General features: G+C 47.8%; 1 protein-coding gene across 2 annotated transcripts in view; it reads right to left on the reverse strand.

Annotated features, from left to right (window-relative positions):
* Positions 1-26,825, reverse strand: part of LOC135985780 (mitogen-activated protein kinase kinase kinase 3-like) — an 89,639-nt gene that overhangs the window by 14,863 nt on the left and 47,951 nt on the right. Inside the window, exons 4-9 of one of the 2 annotated variants that reach the window (XM_065629389.1) lie at positions 22,601-22,641; positions 21,452-21,551; positions 14,439-14,552; positions 12,827-12,938; positions 4,134-4,267; positions 962-1,035 (exon numbers count right to left, since the gene is read on the reverse strand). In XM_065629389.1, coding sequence (XP_065485461.1) covers positions 962-1,035; positions 4,134-4,267; positions 12,827-12,938; positions 14,439-14,552; positions 21,452-21,551; positions 22,601-22,641 — 575 coding nt within the window. Of the gene's footprint in view, positions 1-961; positions 1,036-4,133; positions 4,268-12,826; positions 12,939-14,438; positions 14,553-21,451; positions 21,552-22,600; positions 22,645-26,825 lie in introns of both variants that reach the window. The other variant, XM_065629388.1, reaches the window with a different exon arrangement.

Raw genomic sequence — 26,825 nt, forward strand, 5'->3', positions numbered from 1 at the left:
TACGTTCTTGCATTTACCCGGTCTTAGAATCACAGCTAAGTCTTCCTAGCAAAATCTACACAAAAGCAAAGTTGGGGCATAGAGGCTGGGAGCACAAGGAATCCAGCTTCGATACAGCCATAACAATGAGCAAATGCATCACAGTAAATTCCTAAAAGCCACAAAAAGGAAAACGGACCTGGATGCTGAGACATCCAAAGCACACAGAGCTGCAAACCCGAAGCACGCTACACAAATGAACGCAACACGGACTTGCTGGAACACGGCCTCGATGCTGCATGGCAAAAGCGATGTTGGAAGAAAAAGATCTTTGATGTAGATGGAAAAAAAAAATATATATATACTGGTTCCCAAAAGGACGCTGTGTCTTATACACAGCAGCAAAGGTACAGTTGCTGTGCACGTGTGAGCTTGGAGCAACCAGCCGCACCGACTATCGAGCGGCAGCCTGTGTTAGTACAACGTGTCCCAGTTGCTTCCTGCTGGGAAGCTAAACTTAGTTGTTGCTCATCTGGTGTCCTCAGCACCTTGACTGACGCGTCTGTGGCTGCTGGCAGCACACAGGGGCTGCTGAATTTACAAGTGGTCAATGGAGAGCAGACAGCATGTCCAAGAGGAGGAGGCGTGGAAAGGCTGATGGAGTATTGACCCAGTGACTGCAGAAAGCCAGAGGGTTAGGAGAGGGATCCGACCGAAGCACAAAACCTGGGCACACAAAGCCAGGCTTGTCCGCAGATCCTCAGCTGTTTCATCCAGCTCAGATTACTGCAATTCGATTCATACCATCACACAGCTATCTGTGCTAGGATCTGATTTTTAGCACTCAGGATAAATTTGGTTTTCTTAGGTGCCTCCTCAGCCCAAAAGGAACCTCAGCAGATGCCACTGACTCCAGCTCCTCTCCTGCTATGGAGCAGAGGCTGCACTTCAGCTTGTGAACATGGTGACACACATGACTCACCTGTCCACAGATCTGTCCAGTGACTGGCAGCTCCCAGACAGCGACTCATCTGGGCTGATGAAAGCTTCAAGCATCTGACAGTGAAAGAAAAGGGGAAACAATCAAACCATGCACTGTTTAGCTCCTCAAGCTCCAGCACTAGCAGAAGTCTGTGGGGTCAACGAGGCTGCACTGATTTACACCAGCTGATGCCAGCCCCAGTGGAGATGAGATCCAATCTAACAAAAGTCTTCTTCCAGATGAAAATCCATTTATGATGCCCTCCCTAGATTATTTTTCTTTCATAGAATAACATCATAGAATCATTTCAGCTGGAAGAGACCCTCAGGATCATCAAGTCCAACCATAACCTTACCTAACTCTAGCACTAAGCCATGTCCCTAAGAACCTCATCTAACCACCTTTTAAACCCCTCCAGGGATGGTGACTCCACCACTGCCCTGGGCAGCCTGTTCCAATGCCTGACAACCCCTTCTGTGAAGAATTTTTTCTTAATATCCAATCTAAGCCTCCTCAGGCGCAACTTAAGGCCATTTCCTCTTGTCCTATCACTCGCTACTTGGGAGAAGAGACCAACCCCCTCCATGCTTTCCAACTTCTATTTGCAAGCAGGGAAACTGAGGCAAAGATAATTAGCCCCCTGACGTTCAAACCACACTGAGAAGTCAATAAGATTCAAAGTGCTCAAAGTATTTGTGAAAAAATAATAATAATAATAATAAAGGAACATCAGGACACAAATGATGTGCCCAAGGCCGAGTGGATGTTATGCTACAGGCAGGATCACAGCCCTGGACTCCTTGACTTCCCCAGGCTGCCCTGGCACACGAGACCAGTCTTTGCCTGCGCTGATAAGCAAAGCATCGTCAGGGCTTTTGGCTGGAGGAGCTGGCTTGGCTCTCACTAGCTCAGTGAGTCAAAAGCTGCATTTGTGTTGCTTCCTGGATGAGACATTGTACTGGACGGGGTTATTTATAGCTGGTTAATAACAATAGAGGTTTTGTATTGAGTGGCAAACCCAGGGGTGATGTGCAACTTGTACGCGGAGCAGAGCTTGCTCAGGGCCACGCTGTGCTGCGGTCGGTGCGATGCTTCCTCCTGGGTGCAGAACCGCTGGGGACACTCGCTAACCCCGCAGCCAGCCCCAAGTCCAGCTCATTCCCAGGAAAGCTGAGCAAGGAGGGTTAAACGCTACGTGGAGTCACCCTGCGCTGGCTCCTGGACCCACTTCACTCACTTCTCCTTCCCGGTGGAGGGGAACAGCCTCTCTCCGCATGGGCTGCTCCTGCATTAGAACCTCCTCAACCGGTTGTCATAACAGCTTGTGTTGTTTTGGCAGGACAGTCCCAAGTGGAAAGGGAGATTTTTTTCTTCTGCTTCCCAGTTTTTACCCCAAAGTCTCGTCCTTCAAAGCACATCAGCCAAGAAGGAGCAAGACCCCTGCTAGACCCCACCTCTGCCAGCCATGCCAGGTCTCTCCCAGCAGTTAAAATAATGCTGAAATAGATCCATTTCTCAAAAGCATATAATTAGGAATCCAAGAAGGCTCCATACTCAACCTCTGTTCACCTGCCAAGCTGGTCTCAAGGCAAAGAGCACAGTTATACCACAGGCTCGCACAGGGGCATCCCCCAAAAGACAGCAAGCATGGGGCTGTAAGTGGTTTTCCACGAGACACGTGTGGAAGCTGCGGCACAAGGACACTGAGGGCAAAGCCCATATGGGGAAAAACATAGCTGCTCAATGAGAAGAGGAAAAAACACCCAGCCATCCCTAAGTCCCTCTTTTCCTACATTTAAGTCGCCAGAGAAGGGCAGCAGGCCGCCCACAGCGCGATGCTGGGGAAAAGCAAGGAGAGCATCTGGGAACCTTCACCGGGAGCAGGCTCAGAGCTCAGCACGCGTTAACGATGCTCCATTAAGAGCCAGTGGAGCTGCGCTGATTTAGACTCAAGGGGGGGTTCACATGGACCCTCCCCCTGGCACGCACACGCAATTTGTCTTAATCCTTCCAAACATGTTTGGGAGGCATGTGAAAATAATAGAAAGCCAACTTTTGACTGCAAGGAGCACAAGATACATCTGTACTCTGAGGCTGCCAAGACTCACCCAGAGTGACTTCTTATTTTATTAATGGCTGTATAATAAACCGTTGAAAACACAACTTTGCCATGGAAACACTGGCACAGCCTGCACACAAAAGCAGAGCCAGTGGGTGCTGTTTGAGTGTAGGAAATGCGCGGCTCCCCAGGCAAGATCCTTGGGGGCTGTCACAGCAGCCCTGGAGTGAGCTTAGTGCCTTCCACATGTCCCTTCTGCAAACTGTGGATCCTTTTCCTGCCTTTCCAAGAGCTTTGCAAGAAGGAATTGTGTGCCCAGATAGCCCAGTTGACTTCACAGGACCTGTACAATGCTTTTTGGAGCTACAGCTTGAGCAGAGATGCAGATGGAGAGGGAGGTGGAAGCTGCTTCCCTTCTGATCCCTTAACATTCTGGAGTTTCCCCCATCGTGGGTACCAAATTGACTGGAGGAAGAGGTTCTGCTCCTCACTGTATTGAAGAATGAGCTGCTCTTTTATTACTGAGGGACTGGACTATATTAATTCCTTCTTAAGAGAGGAAAGGAAAATATAGATACGGGGGAAGGACAGAGAGAAAACCACAGAGAGAGGCTGTGGGCAGAGCTGTAACCAGAGCTCAGGCAGAACCGGCACATGGGAAGCAGGGAGAGCTGCTGATGGGGTTGGACTAGATGACCTTTGAAGGTCCCTTCCAACCCAAACTATTCTACAACTCTATGATCCCCAGGCTGTTGCAATCTCAGGCAATGGGTTGTTTGCACATTCCCTCGTGGTACCCAGCATCTAGGAAGGCTGTGACCACGAGGACCTGGCAGCTGGTGTGCATGTGTGTGCCAGATCTACGCTCCTCCAGAGCTACCTGAGGTGCATGAGCACATTGCCATCACCGCTGCAGCTGCCTTTTAGGGTTCCTGGAAATTTGGCCCACTGTTTATTGAGTGTGTCAAGCCCAGGGGCACCCATTCCTGGAATTCCTGAGCCTCGTGCCCAAGGCCCACTGAGGATTTAATGGTGGGAACGGCACTCACAGCACAGCCTCCCTCATGCCTGACACCGTCCTGGTTTAACCCACACACCCCAGGCCCCACTTACGTTCTGATCCATGGTCTCGGGGATGAACTCGCCCTCGCTGTTGATGCTGGTGTAGGATCCCTGGCGAGCAATCTGCTGCTGCTCTTCGGGAACGCTCCCCGGCGGCGGCGAACTCCGGCCAGTGTGCAGAGAGCCTAGGACAAGGGAAATGCACGGCTAAGGTCATTTGCCACATCCAAGTCCTTCCAGAGACACTGTTCCAGTGATCACAGACCTCCTGAAGATGCTGATAGGTTTGAGCTTGTGTGGAAGAGAACGGAGGAGCTAGAGGTGTGATACTGTTTATGGGCATCCTACAAAGCTTTTGCAACACGGACAGTTTGTTCCTGTGGGGACACACAACATCTAGCAGACTTGGCCTTCAACCTACGCTGGATCCTAATCGCTGTGCACTGTATCTAGGTGCTCTGGCGATGCCGGGACGAAAAGGGCTACAGAGTTTTGCTGCGATACCATCAGTCAACCTCAAAGCAAAACAGAAACTCCAAATCCATCTCCTCTCTTTGACCTCCAGGCATTTCCTCCCTGGATCACATCACTGCCTCATTCAGTGACCTGGGAAACAGCCCGGATGAACTCCGTGCCACGTCACCTGAATGCTTCTTATATGGAAAACAATTTGCACTCAAATACCCCTCTTCTCTCCCCCTTCCCTATACAAAAAAGAAAGGAAAACCAGCCCTCAAATCCAAGAACCACAGGGACAGGAGTGACCTACGGGATCAGCTCATCATGTTTAGCAAAGGGGTTTCTATTTTGCACCTGGGAGAGAACTCCACAGCTCCTTTACAATGACAGTCCATTCCTCCCCATTATTCTCCTAAATCCACCCTAATTGATTCCTTGTGCGCCTTCCAGGATCAAGGGAGCGTTGCCCTCGCTGGGCCCAGATGCACAGGCTTGGCTCCGCTCTCCTCCTGCAGTCCCTCCCCTCCATCCCTGGGCTGTCATCACTTCATGGCAAGGAATTGCTGACAGAGGTCTGTGCTGGAGCTTTAACCAGTCGGTATTGTGCAATGTGAGCCTTCACACAACACAACAACTTGTACAAATCCTTGAAGAGTCAGAAAGCACACAGAGATGCGTTTCCTCGGACTTCGTATCCATTTTTGCAGCACGCTTACCAACTCTTTGGCTCATTACTGCCATTTGGTAACAACACGCCCAGGCAGAGCACAACAGTGTAGGAGAAAGGTACCGGGAAGGGGCCTATGAAGACAGGCTGAGAGAGTTGGGGTGTTCAGCCTGGAAAAGAGAAGTTCCAGGGAGACCTTATTGTGGCCTTTCAGTGCTTAAAAGGTACTGATAAGATGGGGACAGACTTTTTAGCAGGGCCTTCTGTGATAGGACAAAGGGTCATGGTTTTAAACTAAAGGAGGGCAGATTCAAGCCAGGCATGGGGAAGAAATTTTTGACACTGAAGGTGGTGAGAGCCTGGCCCAGGTTGGCCAGAGAGGTGGTGGATGAACCATCCCTGGAGACATCCCAGGCCAGGCTGGACGGGGCTCTGAGCAACCTGAGCTGGTGCAGATGTCCCTGCTCATGGCAGGGGGGGCACTGGATGAGCTTTGAAGGTCCCCTCCAATCCAAACTACTCTATGATTCTAACCCATCATGAACGGTCAACACTCATCTATCAACACAACACTTCTGCTGCTGTTCTGCATCACGGTTATGTGCCAGATTGATCTCTGGCATAAATCCATCAGCATGATCCATGCTACAAATCCAAGTCCCTATCTTTCATCAGGTGCTGGTAACATTCACTGTGTCACACCAGCATTAAAGACCGCTAAATCAGGCTTGCTGGATTAATACTAAATACAAAGGTATCTCCATCCCATGGTAGATCTCCCTCCGAACTGCTTGCTCAGATTGTAAAAAGTCATATGGCTTTAAGTTACTTTTTTTTCATCTTCCTATTTTCTCCTTCACAGATTTCCTGCAGGATAAGAACACAGCAAAAAAAGTCCAACTGAATTAACGCCAAGATCAAGGGGAGAGAATCTCCCGAGTGCTGTGGTGCTCATAATGAACTGGCTTTCCACCAGCCCTAAAAACAAAACCAGTTGGGAAGTACGGCATCCTCTCTTTGAAGACAAACAAATGTTTAACCATTTAGCAGTCCGGGTACCCTGGATAAATCACTGTGTTACCATCCCCTCGTCTGCTTAGCAGATGTCAATCTAGAATGCTGCATAAAGACACTTTGGGTGGCTCTTGCTCCAAAACGCTGCTGGAGAATTTGTTGTGGTATAACTGCTGTATCTGAGCTCTGTTGAGCATTTTTGTTGAGGTGCAAGTCTGCTCGTGGGATCTCCTGCTGCAACAACCCACCCATAGCCCAGGAAACCTTCGACTTGGATTTTGCAAAGAGTTGTACATGCCCTGTTTGATTTTGAAGCCAGGGAGTTAAATGCAATTTATCGCACATGTAAAGACTTCACATGATCTCACATTAAGGCTTTGCCTGTAACAACTACTCCCAGTCATCAGGTCAGCTGTGTTTGACCTCCAGAGTCACATTTCCTGCCAAAAAGCTGTAAAAGGGGATAAGACAGCCATTTCCCAGCAGGCGAGGAAGTTAAACAAAATGCTCAAGGCTTTTGCACGCCTGGAAACTGCTGGATGGAACCAGATCCCTTTGAGCCAGGCTGTTTGGGTACAAGTGCTGCTCCAAGTAATTTATGCGGCTTCACAGCTCCAGGAGCGCTGGTTGCTGCTGCTTCGCATCCAAGCATCCCCGTCCACCTGGGGGGAGCACAGGGAGGCAGTGGGAGCAGAACTCTGGATCCCAAGGTTAATTCCTCCCCCTCCAGCCCTATGAGGTTAACAAAACCACAGGCAATCTCAGTGCCGCTGCTGGGGGAGATGGAAAATAGAGGACAGGGAGAGAGAGCAACTGTGGTACTCAATGGCAGGCTTAATTCATGGTGAGGGCAACACAAGGCATATTGGATATATTAGATAATGCTGCTTTACCCACCCTGAGGCAGAAACAGATGGACAAGCCCATTTGACACAACACAGATGCTCTTCACACTTGATCTAATCCTCAAAAAACAGCAGCAGCAGCAGGCAGAGGCCCCCATGGGTCTGTTCTCCTGGGATCTCTACAGGATTACATGTCAGCTCTGGTCCTCAGGCCCAGTGGAAAAGGGGTAGGCTCTGAGGCACCGCTTTATAAGCTGAATGTTGGCTGGATCTCAGCAACTCTATTCAGGACTCCTAAACGCAGAGAAACTCTGCAGATTGGCACCGGTTGAGCATCTGACCTCAGTTGCCCTTTGGAGCAAGGTGCTTTGGGAAGGGATTCTTGCTGCATGTTACTATGCACTAATGTAAAGCCATATGTTTGAGCCTAAAGCACAGCATGTCCTCAGCAGGCTGAACCAGGCCAGCATGGAGACCTACAGTCACTGCTGGCATCTACCGGGTTCTTTCGTGTTCCTTTCTGCTATTTTTATTTAAGAAAGTGACTTTCTTGCTTTATGTGTGGAGTTTGTGGTGCTGCACATACAGCCTGCTCCCCCATGCCAGGCTTGGCTTCGCTCTGCCTCCGCGTTCTCTGGCTTCACCCTTTCCCTTCCCTGCCAGGTCCTTCCCAAAACTTCATCCATCACTGATCGGCAAGAGTCCTGATGGAGAACAGAAGCCCCTTAAAAGTCAGAGGTGGGGAGGGTTTGTTGGTGGCCGCCTACGCTCACAGCTGTGGCCATGGAGAGCCCAGCCCTGGGATGACGTCGCTGCAGAGCCGAACGAAGGACATCAAGACGTGCCGTTCCTCTGAACCTTGGCAGAACCACAAGGCTTGTGCCACTGTGGCCTGAGAAGAAGAAACAACCCTGCGGGAAATTGCTCTCTTCTGTGGCTATTGAGGGGAGGTGTGAGCAGACAGACCAAATCTCCCTCAATTTCTTCTTTGTCAGTGGGACCCCTACAAGCCTCCCTGCCCTCCATGCTGATCCTCTGAGGATGGAGATGGTGGATGGCCCATCCCTGGAGACATCCCAGGCCAGGCTGGACAGGGCTCTGAGCAACCTGATCTGGGTAAAAATGCCCCGCTCATGGCAGGGGGTTGGACTAGATGAGCTCTGAGGGTCCCTTCCAACCTCAAGTATTCTGTGATGGATTCCTACATCTTGATTTCAGACAAGCTTTAGTGTACTTCTATACCAATAAGCAGGACACAGCCTATTTTCTCACCCTAAAGCAGCTGGCATGATACGTGCAGCCAAATTCTCTTCCTCTTCTCAAAATAAAGGGGTCTCATCCATCCCAACTCCTGCAACAGGTCCCTAGCCCATGTTACCCCAGTTTGTACCCAGGCACTGCTGGGACAGCAGCTTTTGGTACAGGGTCAGCCAGAGAATGTGCTATTAATTAAGCAACCACATTAACAGCTGGACAGCACTCATGTCTTGACCCTGTGAATTTAACAGCACAGATATCACCTCTAGTCCTTTGTGTCTCAGAATCCTAAAATGGGCCCATAAGAAAGATGGGGACAGACTTTTTAGCAGGGCCTGTTGTGATAGGACAAGGGGTCATGGTTTTAAACGAAAGGAGGGGAGATTCAGGCTAGACATGAGGAAGAAATTTTTGACACTGAGGGTGGTGAAACACTGTCCCAGGTTGCCCAGAGAGGTGGTGGATGAACCATCCCTGGAGACATCCCAGGCCAGGCTGGACGGGGCTCTGAGCAACCTGAGCTGGTGCAGATGTCCCTGCTCATGGCAGGGGTGGCACTGGATGAGCTTTGAAGGTCCCTTCCAATTCAAACTATTCTATGATTCTATCCCATCTGGCCAGCCAGTGCACCAGCAAAGTCTCTGCACTGTCTCTCTCTGGAGATCTGCATTCAATTCCTCCCAGCACTAGCAGGGCTTCGATGCTGCTGTACACATGTCCAGGCACTCATGAAAACCTGGTTCCCATCACTGCTGTGGCAATTCTGAGGCAAAAGTCCTGCTGTTCCCCTGGCTGGTCCATATTTGACAGCACAGACCCAACCAGCATTTGCTCCTGGTCTGGAGAGGCCTGGCAGGCACATGGTGCCACAGCTCAGCAGCCTGGTTTGCCACCATGGACAAAAAAAGAAAAATATAAGTAAGGCTTTTGGCAAACATTTGAATAATTTGTGGATAGTGTTCTGAAACAAGTATTTCCTCAAAGTAAATAAAAACAACCCTCAGTTATCTGAAAATCCAGAACCCAAATAGATTTTAGCTGGTTTCCTGGTGCTCAGCTGAACATTTGCAGATGCTGGGCACCAAGAGACTGGAACATTTTCCACTTCCCAAAAATAAAAAGGGGGAGGGGTAATTTCCACTGAAAAAAAAAGTTAAAAAGTGTATGAGAAAAAAAATTGACTCTGCATAAGGTTTTTCAGGGACACGGAGTGAAGACATTTTCTGTCCAGCAGAAGCAAAAATAGCCAAATCTTCCCCAGAACATCTACTCCCCCACTTCCAATGTGCTCGTGCCAACAACATGCAGTTTTATTAGTTTTCACTGCCACTAACATGGCAAAGTCAGCAGAAAAACATGAGACATCTCAGAAACACTGAGAACATGACCCTGAACCACCTTTTTCTATAAAGTCACTTTCAATCTCCTTTAACATGCGGTTTCAAGAGAAAAGCTGAATTATCTCTTGATAGCAACCACTTACATGACAGCAGAAGGGAACACTGTGAAATACCTTGTATTGTGGAGAATAATTTCTCCTACAGAAATCCCAGCCTCTTCAGTGAAATCCCCAGTTCAGGGAACCACAACACAGGATCATGTCTGTGTGTCTAGTGCCTGAATTTTCATTTTACACTCCACTTGAAACACTGCTCTCCCTTTCAGCTCACTGGAATTTCTGCCCAGCTGCTAGATTACCCAGTTCTGACTCTGGAGGTAAAAAAACAATCTGCTGGATTGCAAACACCTCCTAAGCAGGGCTGTAGTAGTTTCATACAGAACCCAGATAAGTCCAAAGAGAGGCCTGGTGTGCTGTTACCCTGCAGAGGGTTTGTTGCAACCTCTTTTTCAACTAAGAGCAAAACAAACTATCTGCATGGAAAAAAAAACAAACGGATGGATGGCTGTAGCATGGGCTGGTCACCTTTGCTACCCAACCATATAACAGCATCGAGGACACTGGGTTTGGTGCATTAGCAATTAGCAGACTGTCCTGAGGATCCCAATGTTAGAATATTCTGTATCCCACAACAGGTGCTGCCCAGTCCTTCTCCTCCAGGAATTACTGGAGGGAGTCCAGCAGAGGCTACAAAGATGCTGAGGGGTCTGGAGCATCTTTCTTATGAGGAGAGACTGAGAGAGCTGGGACTGTTCAGCCTGGAGAAGAGAAGCTGAGAGGGGATCTCAATGTTTATAAATAGCTCAAGGGTGGGTGTCAAGAGGATGGACCAGATTCTTTTCGGTCGTGCCCAACGACAGGATGAGGGGCAACGGGCACAGAAACACAGGCGGTTCCATCTGAATATGAGGAGAAACTTCTTTCCTTTGAGGTGCCAGAGCCCTGGACCAGGCTGCCCAGAGAGGGTGTGGAGTCTCCTTCTCTGGACACATTCAAACCCACCTGGACACATTCCTGTGTGATCTGCTCTGGTGACCCTGCTTTAGCAGGTGGGTTGGACTGGATGATCTCCAGAGGTCCCTTCCCACCCCAACCAGTCTGTGATTCTCTAGATCAAACCAGCATGTTATACCCATTCCCATTATATGTTATTCCCATTATACTCTGCTGTTCAGACATTCCCTCAAATCCCATCTGTACCTCAGGTTCACACCTTTGCAGAGCTGACACCTCTTCTCTTGTCCGCCTTGTCTGATCTACAGAATACTCTTCAAGGCAGGGACACCTCACAGTCAGCAAGGACCTGGTCAGAGACTCTCTTGATATTACAGCAGCTCCAAAACAGTAAGGAAAGGCCAAAGCATGGCATAAAAAAAATAGTAGCGAAGTCTAACTCAGCAAGAATTAATCTTCTCACTAGCATAGCCACACATGGAATCAATTCTACCCATCACACTTGGCTCACACATCAGTGACAGCTCCCGGTGCCACAGCTCTTTGCTGCCTTACACTAACAGCTTAAGAAGTGCCAAAAAAAAAAAAAAGAGCAGCAGAGATGTTTAGCTCAAGCACAGTTTCTGCTGAGGCTCTGTACCTTACCATCTATTTGTGTGTGCATTTCATTCAGAATCATCTAGTGACTCGGCCAGACTCTGGGCAAACCTGCAAGAGCCATGTGAGCTAGAAAAAAACCCCCACACAATAGAAAAAGACGTCCCTGGCACATCCAAACACCAGGCCCAAAGAGAGCTCATGTGCATGTACCACCTATCCCTGGCTTCAGAGAGTTGGGCATGGCTGCACAAGGGGCTAAGCTGGACCTACCCGAGAAGAACGTTTCCTACGTATCATTGTCTGAGATGCAGCAAACCACAGGATACATTATCAAGGCAGCACAGGCTGTGAGACAGAGAAAGGACAAATCCTTTGAGAAAAGTACTCTTTGTTGCACGGAGAAAAGAGTTTAGAAGTGTTTACTGCCATATAAGTACAGAGGATCTTTGAAAAACAAAGTATATTTTCATGTATATTTGTATAGGAGGGCCTCACTTTATTCAAGGCCTCTGATGCTGTCATTTCTACAGTTGTTGAATAATTGTATGAAAACAATAGGGATCTGTAGAAATGACCCTGTAACCAGCACCCACAGATGCAGCAGAGAACATTCACTGCATTTCAATATCACTGGTCCTGTCTGTATGTTATAATATGAATAATTATGCCCCTGCTATACAGTCCTACAGGCTGCTTTACCAGTCCTGAAAAAGGCACCCTGCTCTCTGTAAAAATCCCACAAGGATCTTCACACAAAAGGTCCTACAAAGAGCTTATCAAGAGTACTTGTCACTTCAAGAAAGGCAAGAAAAGCATCAACTCAAGCACAGAAAACCAAAGAAAAAGCCACACAAGCCTACGAACAAAGTCCAGTCTTTGCAGGGCTGCAAGAAGAGACTGGCCACATCTACTCCCAGCACTTCCAAAGGAAAATTTCCATCTGAAATGTAACCACCGCAAAACACTGAACACATCCATTCTCCTGAGACACCACAAAAGCAACTGCCACAGACTTCACTCCACCAACAAGAACAGCCTGGTGGCACAGAGACACATATCTGGTCCTCATGTAGTGGAACTGGTGTGAGCACAGGAGCTGAGGAACCCAAGCCCAGTCATCTGCATTATTCTGTTAAGGGGGAAAGGAAGGAGAGATGCCAAGAGAACAACAGCAGATGGTTAAAGGAAAAAAGGATGTCAAGGTCTAAAAAAGCCTTGGCTTTCTGTAGAGCCTCACTCTTCACTTTGCTGAAGCACAGTAGCATCCAATTCACTGGAGACTTTTATCACTGCATTTTCCTCTTCAAATTCCACCTCAGCTCCCCTGCTCTTCTCAGCTTTCATGCCCAACATGACTCTCTGCTCAGCACAATCTGTGCAGCCTGCAGAGCCTTTTTCTCAGGCTGAGGGGAAGCAGTAACGGCACTGAGCTGCTGATGGGAGACATCAGGGTGACAGCAGCTACAGGGTTGTGACAGGGAAGAGAAAGGATGGTGGGTCCAACTTGCGATAGCACAAAACACCCCGCGAAACTTTGCATTTCACTGACCTGTTGAATACTTCCGCGTCCTCTCGGAGTCTTTGTAGAGGGATCCCATGATATCACCCATGGATCTGGAGATCCTCATTTCATGCTGTTTACTGTTGTTTGGCTGCAGAAGCTGGTAATGAGACAAAGGGAAAGGTCAGACTCTGCCAGAGCCCTTGCAGATGCACTATGTGAAACCCTATAATTGGCTCCCCATGACCATATTACCCCAAAACCATTAAAAAAAAAGACACACGTATAATCTAGGATGATCCAAAACTCATTCACAAACTATTCACATCTGTTATTAAAATGCTCTAATATTAAAGACTGAGCTGTAGTTGATAATGATAAACACAGATATTTGACATAAAAGACTCTTCCTGCACTGCATTATTTCCAGATAGATAGAGACACTGATCCCTGTCCTGAACCGAAGTTTGCTCTCCCAAAATCAGAGCCTTTCCTCCAGGGTCCCCAGACTTCAGTGGCAGCCCAAGCACTGCAGAGGTTCCTCTGTAACAGAGCAGAGGGGCAGAGAGCGGAGGACCAGGCTCTCCTGGGGAAGACAGATAAGGGAAAGAGCAAAGAAATGCATATCCAGCTGGTAACTTAAATGGTAGCAGCCAAGTCTTACTAAGCTAACATGCACTGTGGTTTTGTGATCGTTTTATTTATGACCTCAGAACCATATGTTCTTGCATGGTTACATGCTTCTGGAAGAGTTCAACTTACCCTCAATCTATCTGGCGGCCCTAATCTGAGTAGCTGACTTGCAATATTGCAATGTTCCTGCAGCTATTAGGGCAGATCTCCCCATTTTTGCCCAGGATTTAGGAAACCACAACCAATGGCTCAGTTTTCCCTTGGGACTCCGGCCCCTGCACCTTTTGAGAGCCTCTTAAAAGGAGCGGAGAGGCTCCAAGAGCTGCGAGCACCAGGGGTAGCATGAGGACAAGCGCTATGAGTTTCAAGACTCTCAGTCTCTCCGGTACTTCTAGGAAATATAAGGAAGAAACAGAGTTGCAACATCTGTAAATCCCTTGCTTTATAGCCTGTGCTTGGGGCAGTACGACATGTGCTTTGGCAAGACACTCTGTGCAGGCGAGGTCAGGCTAAAAGGCTTAACTGCAAATCCACTGAGCTCAGGCAAAAACAAACAAATAAATATGGGGGGAAGAAAAAAAAAAAAAAGAGGACAGTGCTGCACGAGACTGAAGGATTCTCCAGTTTGTTCTCTCTGGCCTTTAGTACTGCAAAACCACATGGAGAGAACGGTCCCCATGCTGCAGCCAGAATGGCAAGGGCCAGGGCATCACCCTGTACGTGGAGGTGCTGGCAGCATCCCTAGGCAGAAAACACAAGGAGTTCTCTTGGGATTTAATCTTGTTTGAGGATCAGAACACTACTTAACCCTTCCCAGGTTGCAGGAGGAGCTAAAGGGAGCTGAGCTCAGTCTTCGGGCTGCCAACACAGGAGGATTTCCCAGCAGCTGAGCCAGAGCAGGGCTGACCCCCCTCATGACCAACTTGCCCTCTGCTCTGCACCGTCAGGAGACTCGTTTCCACTCCCCAACACAATAACAAGGCATTTCACTCTGGACACAAAAGAGCAGAGAAAGTGAAGGGCTCACATTCGCTTTCTTTGGAGCGCTCACAAGGATCCGCAGGCTCTTCAGGGAAGGGCTCAGCTCCAACTGTTCCATCGCTTTGTCCAAATCTTCCTGGGATTTCAGCGGGATCAGGAGCTGGAAGGGACAGAAAAAACACCAGAGCATGGTAGTGTCACACTTTTGGGTAAACAGAGGAAGCCAGACCCTTGCAGTGAGCAGCTTGGGAATCGGGGTACAAGGGAGGAACCCGAGGAGGCAAATGGAAAACAGAGCCCCTATGCCCTCCAGCTTGCTGAGCTCTAAAGTTTTCTTCCAAGTTCTCATCTACCAACGAACAGACAGAAAAAAAAAAATCACAACAAAAAAACATCTGCAAGGAGACAGCTTAAAGGTCACACCACCAATTCAGCTAGTGAAAAGAGAAGAGGGCTGAGATGAAACCTTAGGCTTGCTGCCTGCTAGCCTGGGGCTGCTCTGATCTTCAACTTCGTAGGCAAGACCTGCTGTTCCCCAGCCCCAAAACAGTCCCACCTGTTCTTCCTGGGAAGGTGGTCATGCCATGGTGCTCTAAAGAAAGCAGTGAGCTGCGCCCAAGGATTTACTCTGGCAGTTCCTCAGTGGTCTTCCTTATGTTCTTCTCTGCATTCCTGCACATGGAACATGTTCTTCCGTGCTTTCCTGCACATGGACAGTCTCCCGAGTGTTCGGGCATCAGGTGAAATCAGGGAACATCTCACAAACAAGAGTCTCTTCCCTTTTGATGTGAAAGGCGTGCATTGCTCTCCCTCCAAGAACCACTTCTTTCACTCCCAGCGGGACAAATTCAGCTTGTGCTCTTTAGAAGGTAAACAGAACTGAGGGCTACACAGTGCCGTGTCTATCAGGCAGCTAAAGGTCCTGATGTTTTCCTGGTAAGTGGCAGACTATGGCCCTCATCTCTCCAGCAGCAATCTGACCCTCCTGACATTGCTGTGTGGTGTACACGTCCTGCAGACAGCCTCAAAGCTTCCAACATCCAACACAGCTGCACTTCAGAGAGCTTCTGTGGCCCTAGGCTAAGATTAAAACCACAGCTTTTTGCCCCTCATTCAGAGGCATTCTGCCTCATCTTGTGAAAAACAGTCCTCAGCTTCTGTAGGTTGCCTCGGGCTTTGGCACTGAATCCACCCAACACAGCACATGTTATACTCATGCCCGTGCCAAAGCACACAGCAGTTCCACCTACCAAAGGTATCGAGTAGCCACAGCTCCCAGTAGGCTCTCACTGGTCTTACTGGGAGTCACAGCTGCCCAGCACTCCTGAAAGGCAGCTCAGCCCTCTGGGTGACTGGGGTTCATGCCAACAGCCACAGCAAACACACCTCAGAACAACCGCTCCAGAAAAGAGTCACCTGTATCTACCTTTTTGATCCCAGGGTGTTGCCAAGGGTTTGGCCGTTGTCCCGTACGTAAATACACCTCAGACTGTGTGCACTGAGGGTTAGAACTTTGGGGATAACCAGGTCAAGGGAAGGCCGTGGGCCCTGGCCAACAGAGATGAGGTTCCACCTCGGGAAACTTCTACAGTCACCTTTCCCACTCAAGGACCACAGCCTGAGTCCACCAAGCTCCATCCTAGATGCTCATGTGGCTGTTGTTTCTATAGGGTGAGCACTTCAAGGTTTGGATTGAGTTCCTCCTCTCCAGTGTGTTGAGAAGTTTATCTTTTGTCCTCATCTTGAAGATGGGGAACTGAGCCCTGTGCAGGCCACCTATTTCACATGATAAACATCAGGCTGACCCAAGAAAGCCAAGCTCCCACAGTTGTGGACAGTAGGTAGCCCTGAGCTCATACCTATCTAAGGCACTCAGCTTTGAGACACCAAAAGCCAGGCCTACAAGTGGGCACTGCAATAGCTGAGTTTAATGCAACCTTCTGTTCTGTACGGTTTATAGTCCCAAATTAGATATCCAGGACCCCTGTAGCTTGCACAAGAGAGTTAGATATTGAGAAACAGGATTAACAGGTGAGGAAAAAAAGCTGCCAGGTCTAATTGCTGGAAGCAGCGGTAAATGATGAGGGAAGACAAGGCCAGCTGTCAAACAATATTCAGGCAAGTTACTCCCAGCTGACCTAGGAGTGGTCTTCTGGCATAAGATATGCAAACATGGTTGAATAAATTCTACGAAAAGACAGAAGAGACTCTAGAGCAAAGCATTTAGCACATTCACCCAGGAAAAGGGATAATCAGGCTGTGCATCCTCTGTCTGAAAGCTAGATAGTTGTTTGTGTGTAGGAAAAGATTCCAAGAGGAACTCTTGAGAATGCCTTGCCCCAGAATATCCTACAGGCTGTAGGGACTTGAGTTCTCAACCAAACCAGATGGGGAAGACTTCACAAAGATCATAGAACTATGGAATAGTTTGGGTTGGAAGGGACCTCCAAAGCTCATCCAGTGCTACCCCTGCCATGAGCAGGGACATCTGCACCAGCTCAGGTTGCTCAGAGCCCCGTCCAGCCTGGCCTGGGATGTCTCCAGGGATGGTTCATCCACCACCTCTCTGGGCAACCTGGGCCAGGGTTTCACCACTCTCAGCATAAAAGACTTCTTCCTCATATCTGCCCTTAATCTCCCCTCCTTCAGCTTAAAACTATCGCCCATTGTCCTATCACAACAGGCCCTGCTAAAAAGTCTGTCCCCATCTTTCTTACAGCCCCTTTTAAGCACTGAAAGGCTGCAATAAGGTCTCCCCGGAGCTTCTCTTCTCCAGGCTGAACACCCACAAGTTTCTCAGCTCATCCTCATAGGAGAGCTGTTCCAGCCCTTTAAGATGTCCCTTACCCCCCAAGCAATGGACCTAACCAGAACACTAACACCAGTCTTGTCTGGATTGGGCCTGACAAGCAAGGCTGGAAACAGATTCCCAGTCTGGGACAAGGTTTGGACATGAATGAAAGAACTCTCCAGGTAGATTTCAACTATTCAGGGTTTTCAATATGTCCATGGTGTAAATGGTTAAACCACGGTTTATAGTTAAACTTTGGGATCTGAATGAATCACCCATGGTCACAGCAGATACCAGACAAAGATAGTATTGAATAAGTTTCCCAAATGCTGTGCAGCTGTCCTCACAGTCCTTAAGACCAAGAGCTTAAGGGATCTTCTCTTGGTGCACTGGTTCATCCTCCTGAAGTTCACAAGGCCTCCAGAGGAGCATCAACCAGAAAAACCTTCTCTCCTACACTCAGCCAAACAGAAATGAGAATGGCAGAGAGCTGCTCCCCAAGCAGAATTTGACTCTGAACTTTAAGTACGGTCCAACTGCTCACCCATCCTTTAACTGAGCTCCTCACAAGTGTTCAGAGCTGCAATCCCTCAGCTGCTGCTTTGAACAGATTGTTCTACAGGTCACTCCACTTTACTCCAATATCACAACATTCCCATGTTTGCACGCTTGCTTCAGAGGAGCCAAAACCATCAGGCAGAAAGTGCCCTCCTGTAAAACGGACTGGAGCCAGTATTCAGCTTGACTTTACCCATTACTCACATCTGGCAAGTAAATTTTGCTCCATTTGGCTTCCAAAGCGTGGCACATATGGATATCAGGCACAGTTATCTACTAGGCACAAAACTAAATGTAAACTCATGCAAAACCATGGAAGTAATTGCCAGAGTGCATTTCCAGTAACTGGGTTTATTCTCTCTATGGTGTGACCAGCCACTGATGAGCAAAGTTCGCCTACACAGAAGTTTCATTAAATAGATGTTATGAGATTTATTTCTTTATTTTAAACAGTATACTACCCCGAAGTCTAATGTTTTAGTATAGGACTTGGTAATCAATCCACTGCAGTCTAAGAAAGTGAACGCAAAGGGTGAGTTTTCAGCAACTACAACAGTATTGCTAGATCTCGTTCCGTAAGACACTGCAGAAGCCAAAGAATAGTAGGAAACAGGGTTGGGGAAAAATCTGAGAGGTCAATTAGTTCATCTTCCTGCTCAATGCAGAACCAACTGGCATCAACAATTCTCGACAAATGTTTGTTAAATATGCTTTTAAACACCACTCCTCCCCCCCATAACAGAGCTTCTACCACTTCCCTAGGCTTTAACTCTCCTTAACCTTCCAAAATGATGCTGAGGGACAGCCCCAGAGAGGACAAGCAAGGGGAGGTCAGAAGGGAACTGGTGGCACATTGATGTTCAGTGTTCCTGCCCAAAGTCACAGGTTATACTGATAAATATCTCAAGGGTGGGTGTCAAGAGGATGGACCAGACTCTGTTCAGTGATGCCCAACGACAGGATGAGGGGCAACAGGCACGGACAAACACAGGAGATTCCATCTGACTATGAGGAGAAACTTCTTGACTTTGAGGTGCCAGAGCCTGGACCAGGCTGCCCAGAGAGGCTGTGGAGTCTCCTTCTCTGGAGACATTCAAACCCACCTGGGACACCTTCCTGTGTGATCTGCTCTGGTGACCCTGCGTTAGCAGGTGGGTTGGACTGGATCAGGGCTGTCAAACTCATTTTCCATGGGGGCCACATCAGCCTCACAGTTGCCTTCAAAGGGCCAAATGTAATTTTAGGACTCTATAAATGTAGGAGTAGTTACATTTACACAAGTCCTAAAATTACATTTGGCCTGTTGAAGGCAACCGTGAAGCTGATGTGGCCCCCGGGGAAAATGAATTTGACACCTGTGGACCAGATGATCTCCAGAGGTCCCTTTCAACCCCAACCTTTCTATGATTCTGTAACACCCAGGGCAGCCGGTAAGCAGTGCCTGCAGACCAAATTCACACTGAGTGCTCACTGTTGAAGCCACTCTTCCAATCCATAACACAGCCAATGCATAACACACACTGCACCATGCTGCCCACAGCCAGGCAGATTTTGCTGTCTTGCTCAGCAGAAAGATGAGCCCAGCCTAACACTAATGTGCAGACATGCCCTGTGCAGTACACCCACGGCCAGGCCCCGCTTTTATCTACACCAGCCCAAGCCCGCTGATTCCGTGGTCCCACCAGGATGTGATTCATGCGTGCCCCTGCTCCACCCAGCTGGCACGTTCATCTCACTGATCTTGGCTTAAGGACTCCTGCTTCACCCAGACATGGACTAACATTTAGTGAGCTTTTGTAGGGGCTGGTTGACCTCGGTGTAATATTGGTCTGCAAGGTGCTACTGCAAGAGAAACATCTGATGGCAACAAAGAATTACCGCACGATTTCCTTCCAGCATGAGGGAAGGGTGAAACATTTAATTGTAATGAATCTGTGGTCAGCCTAACTCTGAGCTAGGCTAACTCTGAGACTTGCAGTCATGAAACTAAAAAACCTGACCCAGAACATGCTAGGAGCCAGATACCTGGGTATTACCATGTGGACATCTCTCTCCAAAGGTCACTTTTGTCTAGTTATAGTGTTTCCACAATAACAACTCTGAATTACTGCTGCTCATACCTCTTCCCAAAGGTGTGGGTTCTCACAGGGAGGAATCTTTATGTATAAAACCCCAAAACATTGCAGGTCCTTCTCCACACTAAGATATTAGGAGTACCCAAAGGCTGCTCAAGGTCCTGCTATGTGCTGTGCACATGCCCAGGAAGACAGTCTCAAACATGGGATAAAAATGCATTATTTAAGCTTCTGTTTGCTGTCGTTGGAAAAAATTCCTCTTCCAGTGGAAAGAGACCTGGAATGAAATGAGTCATTCCTGGAGAATTCAATGGCAGGCTTTTCCTGGGAGGGCTGTCAGAGAATGCCCAAGATTAGAAACCTGACTGCATTCAAAGCCAAAACCCAGCGAACGCTTTGGTATCATGAGGTACCTATTATAAAAGAATAGCAACATTTTTGTGGATCAAAGCTCCATTGAAACAGAAAGGAAAAAAAGAAAAAAGGGTGAAAGCTTTCTTCATGACCTCTTCTCTCCATTCATACTTCACTGAAAGGTTGTTAGTCATTTGCAATTAATACTTGAACAAGCAAGCTGTCATGGCAGATCCAAAAGAATTTGTGTTTATAAAATCCTACCTATTTGTCATCTGGCTCTCTCCTCCTTCCCAAAGCCAAACCCACCTTGAGAGCCCAGCGGTACACCAGCTGCCTGCCCAGTTTATAGCAAGATGCCTCATAAGAAAACACCGAGCACACCAAAACAGATGCCAAGGATTTCCCCCTTCTAGGTAAAAGCTCCTTTCAGACAGTGTTGGGCTCAAAGAACAAGCTGGAAAGCCACAGTGGCCCGTGTTATGAAGAAGGTTGGAGTAGAAAGGTCTTCAAGTCTTAAAATGCAAAGACTGCAGATGGTGGGTTTCTTGGCTGCCTGTACAAGGCTACAGGACGTGCTAAAGGAACCTACAGTGATGCCCGTTTCACTGCAGACCCAACTAAAAGAACATGCACGTGGTTTGGGGGTGAAACAAAGTCAGCGATGGATAAAAGTACACTGCATTAGCAGCACTGTCCCTGAAGCTCTGGGCTTCACCATGCTCCTGCAACTGCCTCCAAGATGGAAAGGCTTCCCATCCAAACCAAACACGCAGCAGCCTACAGGCTCTTCAAGTGGCTCTCAGAAAAGCCCTTTGGTCTCAGATGTTCTCCCCTCTGCCCTGTGTGTGCCCTCACCATCCAGCCACACGCTGCGAGTTGGTCCTATCGCCCCAAGGGCACTAATGGGAAAACATCTACTGCTGCTCATTGTGTAGCTGAACTAACAATGTCTCCATCATCTCAACTACTTAATTGCTCCTCTTGTTTGAGTTGGGGGATTTTTTTGTTCTAGAGAGAAAGACAATGTTCCTGTATCACCATTTAATAGGCCTTAATTCTGAGGAGGGGAAAACCTGGCTTGGAGTCTGAGAGTCCAACTGAACTGTGTCCAGACAACAGCTCTTGTATGCTCACCAGCTGGGAACCAACAAATAACATTATTTTTCTTCACATCTACATACAAGGCTAAATTAGGGCCTTAAGAACAAACTGCTGCTCAAGTCTGAAGTGGGCACCAGGCACCCTAAAACTCCCCCTTAGCAATAAGGAGAAGGGTACCTCATTGTTCACACAGACTAAGTCCATCGTCTGTCCAAAAGCATCTGTGACCTTCTGCACCACTTCTTTGAATTTGACTGGTCTTGGAAACTGGATAATCCTGTATAGACAAATACAACAACAGCCTCAGTTTAGTAGAAACATATTGGAATTTTGGATTAGACTAACTCAGAAGAAAAGGTCTGTTTTCTTCTTTCATGAAGCATAAAGCTTGCTCCTTGCTTTTACACTTTTAGAAATGCTGCTCATCTGCTATGCCCAAGAGAAGGATTGATCTACCCTGCACGAATATCTACCAAAAATCCTAGTGTAGCTCCTCTGCTCCTCCCTCTGCTGTGAGGTACAGGTGGAAAACAAAAAAGTCCAGCAGCCGTTCACAGGAGAAGACCCAGGGTCAGGCACTGGTCAGCGATTTATCATCTCCATTTTCAGCACATGGCTCTGAACAGGGAGGAGAGATGGAAAGGAGAATGATGCAGTTTGGCATCCTGTGACTCTCCTGTACCATCACATGCAGCAGCTCTATAGGTACCTATCAGCAGGTACAGTCTGACCTTACGGTAACATTACTTCAGTTTTCTTTGGCTTTAACATGCAACTTGGACCATCAGCCTGTGAGTTTCCATCCCCATGTCCTGCCCTGCCACAGTCACCCAGCACCAAGCAGAGGTGATTCCATGAAAATGTCAAGCAGGGAAGGGCGGGCAAGCTTTAACTCCCAGCTCTATTTTTATGGGACCCATGCCCAAAGTCTGGTTATCTTAAGTGTCATACACTGCTAATCAAAGGACATGTTTCTGTACAGTTGCAGCTCAGCTGTGGTGCAGCAAGGCTCAAGAATTAAAGAGAAAAGGATCCAAGCATGTACCCTACATCCCTGGTAAGAGGCATTTAACGACTTCCAGCTTGGAACGACTTTGCCTGCATGCAAATCCCAGGAGGTACTTGTGGCAAATGGGATGACAAAGCAAGGCTCTTGCATATAAAATTGTAGTAGATTCTAGGGGAATGAATCCTGCTGTGAGCTCATCTGCAGCTGGCTGAAGTCAGTACGACAACATTGGGTAAAAAGGGTAGTTTGTCCCTGTACATGTCGGTAAAAAGAGTAATCTGTCCCTGTACATGCGGGGGACTGGGTTGGGTACATACCTTTTCTCGCCTTCGTATTCGAACTTGATCCTGACATTTCGCTGCTGAAAGAAAAAGCAGAAAATTGTTAGTTCCTGAGCTGAATCCCAGATGGACATGCAGAACCAAAGCTGGCAGCATTTCCCAGGGAGACTTCCCTAAATCCATTGGGCATGTGGTCTATTTAGGGCCAACTGGACTCTGGGGAAGCTCCACACTGCTGATAAATGTGCTTGTCAAAGAACAAGGTCTTGTGTAAATGAGAGAACACTCATCTGTATAACTGTTAATTTTAATAAAATGCATTAATAAAAGTGGAAAATTGTCAATGCTCTGAACTCAGTTGGGAACAAAGCACTGTTATCAAAGATGCAAACAGGATAAGTGCCTGATATCTGTCCATCTTCAGTGCTTCCCAAGCTTTTACTCCAGTACTTTTCTGTTGGAAATGCAAAAAGCAAAGCTCAGAGGATGTTTAATAGAACACAGGGATATTTGAGGCAAAGAAATAAGTAGTAAAAGCAAGCACCCTATAATGGAAGTGGAGAGAGAGTCTTGGATTTTAAAAGCCAACAGTGCTGGAGTGGTGTGGGGGTGGCTGTTTTGTTAGGACCTACAGAATGCAAAGTATATCAGGCATCACTACACTACACACAGTAAATGCCCACCCTGAACTGACCTGTTGCTCACCTCAAGAGAAATCATTAAGTTTGCCCAAAGAAGAGCCAGAAGAGTCATGGGCAGACTGGACACACAACTGTGCAGGGACTAGTAAAAACCACTTCTCCCATCCCCTATTTGTGCATATTTAGCAGCGAACGAGACCACAAGGAGCCTTTTCATTCATTCAGCTTCTCAGACCAAGCCTGAGCTAAGCAACCCTCCAGCATCCCTTGGCTCACGCCAGGACTTTCCGATGGCCTCCAAAGCAGATCAAAACCCTCTTTACCTCCCAAGATGAGTTTTAGTCACCCCGGTTAACCAGGGCTTTGTCCCTGCTAGTGCACACAAGCCTCCTCAAATAGTAGTTTTAGTCCCATGAAGAAAAAAGTACTCGTCACCTCCCTCTGAGGTGTAACACAAGAGAGGGTTTGGTCCTGGATCACCGTCATCTCCATGGATAATCCCCGATGGGTGGGTGACAGCCCTTCCTGAGCAAGGGCCTTATCTCCAACCCTGGGTTGCCAGCGCGTGAAGGCACAATTTCCATCCTCTCAGAGGGAAAGCAGAGCCACAGTGAAACGGCTCTGTCCCTAATGAGGAAAATGAGCTGGATGGGCATCCTTAGGTTTATTTTTAAACTGACAGCTCCTCAAGTTCTGCAAACACCCACCGAAGTTCAGGAAGTCAAGGCTGGAGACGATTCGGTTGAAAAGCTTAAAAAAGCCCAGCAGATTCAGAGTAAGCATGTTGGATCATCCAAAACACATCCTTTTTATCTCTGCTAGTGGCATTTTCCGCATTTCCAGAAAGGCTGGGAAGAACCAGTGCCGTGACAGTCACCAAATGGGGCACTCCAGCAGCGTTATAACAAGCACTTACATCACTTTGGTATCTGCAGCCAGTTCTCCAGACCCACAATGTCTGGAGAAACTCCAGGTTCACTTCTAGAACCAGGCCCAACCCATAAAAACACCAAACTGACTCTAAAATAGTCCAAAATTGAAAAGGAGAAGAGATGACTGTAGCCAGCCTAGTGCTGATGGTCCAAATCATTCTAGAGAGACAGGCAAATACAGGTGGGATTGCCACTTTGGATGATCTCTGAAAAAGGGAAAAAATATGGGCTCTTTTGGGCCAATTTTTATTTGCACGTGCCTCTGAACAGGGCCTGGCTGGTTCATCCCCCCTGGATGCTGGCAGCAAGTCAGCCTGTGTGGGTTCACAAAGAAAAAAAAAAAAAAGCTAAAAGTCTGGGTGAAGAACTTTCAAGGTTTGTCCTTACAAAGGAGCAGGACGTGCAAGGGGAAAAGCTCACGCAGCTCTGGCCTCGCTGCAGGAAACCTTTCAAAACACAGGTTTCACTTTCGGAGCAGACCCCAGCGCCTCACCGAGCTGGGATGTAACACACACTGCCCGTTTGTGCTGAGCCACACAAATCGCACAGACAAATAAGTTTTGAAAAACAGCTTGTGGCTGGAAAAATGTCAAAATGCTCATGTAAAGCTCCAGAGAGAAGAAAAAAAAATTTTAAAAAAAAAACACACCCGACTCTGCTGCGTCTTTTTCTTCTACATCAACAACAGGGCTGATGTGCTGTGGTCCAAAGCCAACAGAAAAGAGGCAGCTGCTCCGCTCCACTTCTGAACAGAGCAAACACACCAGCTGCAACAGGGGAATGAAAACCCTCTTCATTTGTTAATTAGATACTACTTTTTTTTCCTGATATAAACCACAATAGCCTCTAGCCTACCTCAAAGAAACCAAGACCTTAAGCTCATAAGCATTTCTAAAAAGGATAAATATGTATTAATCTATAGTCTGAAGTTGGTTACGGTTTTATTTGGCAGTTCTGCCTCGGCTTGCTTGAGTTTTCGACCCACAGCTAAAGCAGAATTCACCACTGCTATTAAGAAATACTTTTTTCCTTTTAAAAGAAAAAAAAAAAAAGAGCGGGCAGTGCCCAAAGCACTAGGAAGTCCCAGGGCGACGCAAAGCACTTCCTAAATGCCGGAGCAGGCTGTGATTTTTTACACCCATGGAAATCTGGTTTGGAGCAACTGGTTTGAGATTACACAGGGAATCTGGGGCAGTGCCAAATGCTGGAGCAAAATCTCAGGCAAGTCCGCACCCAGCATCTCAAATGTGTGATGAAGAGGAAGGCAGGACCAGCATCTTCTCCATGAGGGTGTCAACACGACATGCAAATGCTTCAGGGCGGGTTTGTGGAAGCTGCTGAGTCCTATTCACTTTAGTAGTTTTATGAGGAATGAAAACAGAATCCTCTTTGCACAATCCACATTGTGCTATTTACCCTCCCTGCCATCAGATGTCAAGTGAGATTAATGGCTGCCTTGTTCTGCCCACAATCAAGAGGTCATTAGTTGGTGTAGGAGAACAGAGACATCCAAGAAGGGCGTGTGTTAAATACAATGGAGGAGAGGGGTAAGGCCATGTCACAAGGAACCAGCCTTCAGTGCTGGCAGAAGATTTCATTGATGGTTTCATGGAGCATTGTAAAAGCTGAGGCAGGTGACAGAGCAAGCATGGGGAAACTGAGGCACAAAGGCATGAGGTGCTTTGCCTGAGGGTGTGAAGAGAAAGCCCCAGTTGGGGAAGAGAAGGCTCCAGGGAGACCTTATTGCAGCCTTTATAACACAGAGAGACACTTTTTACTATGTCCTGTAGTGACAGGACAAGGGGCAACGCTTTTAAACTCCAAGAAACTAGATTTAGGTTGGATACAAGGAAGAACTTTTTTTATTATGAGGGTGGTGAGACACTAGAACAGGAGAAGTTGTGGATGCCCCATCCCTGGAAGTGTTCAAGGCCAGGCTGGATGGGGCTCTGAGCAACCTGATCTGGGTGAAGACGTCCCTGCTCATGGCAGGGGTGGCACTGGATGAGCTCTGAAGGTCTCTTCAACCCAAACTATTCTGTGATTCATTCTATGAATCAGACTGGCAGAGCCAAGCACAAAATGTAGATGTTTGATCTCCTGGGTCGTGAATACCGAGCAACTTTTCCCTCTCCACGTGCGTTTCCGCACAACGTGGGGCACAGAGGAGCCCACATCTCGGCTGGCGCCTGTAGGCCCTGCTGCGACACAAACAAAATAAGCGACAACCCTGACAGGAAATACCACAGTAATTCCCTTCGTTTCTGGAATAATTTCTTCTCCGAGATACTTGTAGCGGCATTTCCTCCAGCCCCGCTAACAAATGGTATTTTACTGTTTCTTGCCATCTGCCTCGGAAAGGAAAAAGCAAAGCCACCGCAGTGGCCGCAAACCCATCGCCATCTTTCCAGGCTTTCCTTAAGTATTTTTAGCTCCTTCCTCAAAACTTCTAATTTCACAAACAGAGAAGACCAGATCACAACTGTCAAGCTTTGGAGGAAGCATTGACAGGAGTTGGGGTCGGGTGGAAAGGGGCGACCGCTTCTCCTCAGCTGGGGAACATGGACCCCAGTGGGCTCAGCCAAGCTCAGCCCCCAGAGCTGGAACAAACAGCCCTGCACACTGGTTTAGATTAAGGAAAACGCTGGAGAAAAAAAAAAAAAAAAAAATGGAAAAAGTGTTTCCAAA

The sequence above is a fragment of the Caloenas nicobarica genome, chromosome 2 (assembly GCF_036013445.1).
Source record: "Caloenas nicobarica isolate bCalNic1 chromosome 2, bCalNic1.hap1, whole genome shotgun sequence".
NCBI classification, from domain to species: Eukaryota; Metazoa; Chordata; class Aves; order Columbiformes; family Columbidae; genus Caloenas; species Caloenas nicobarica.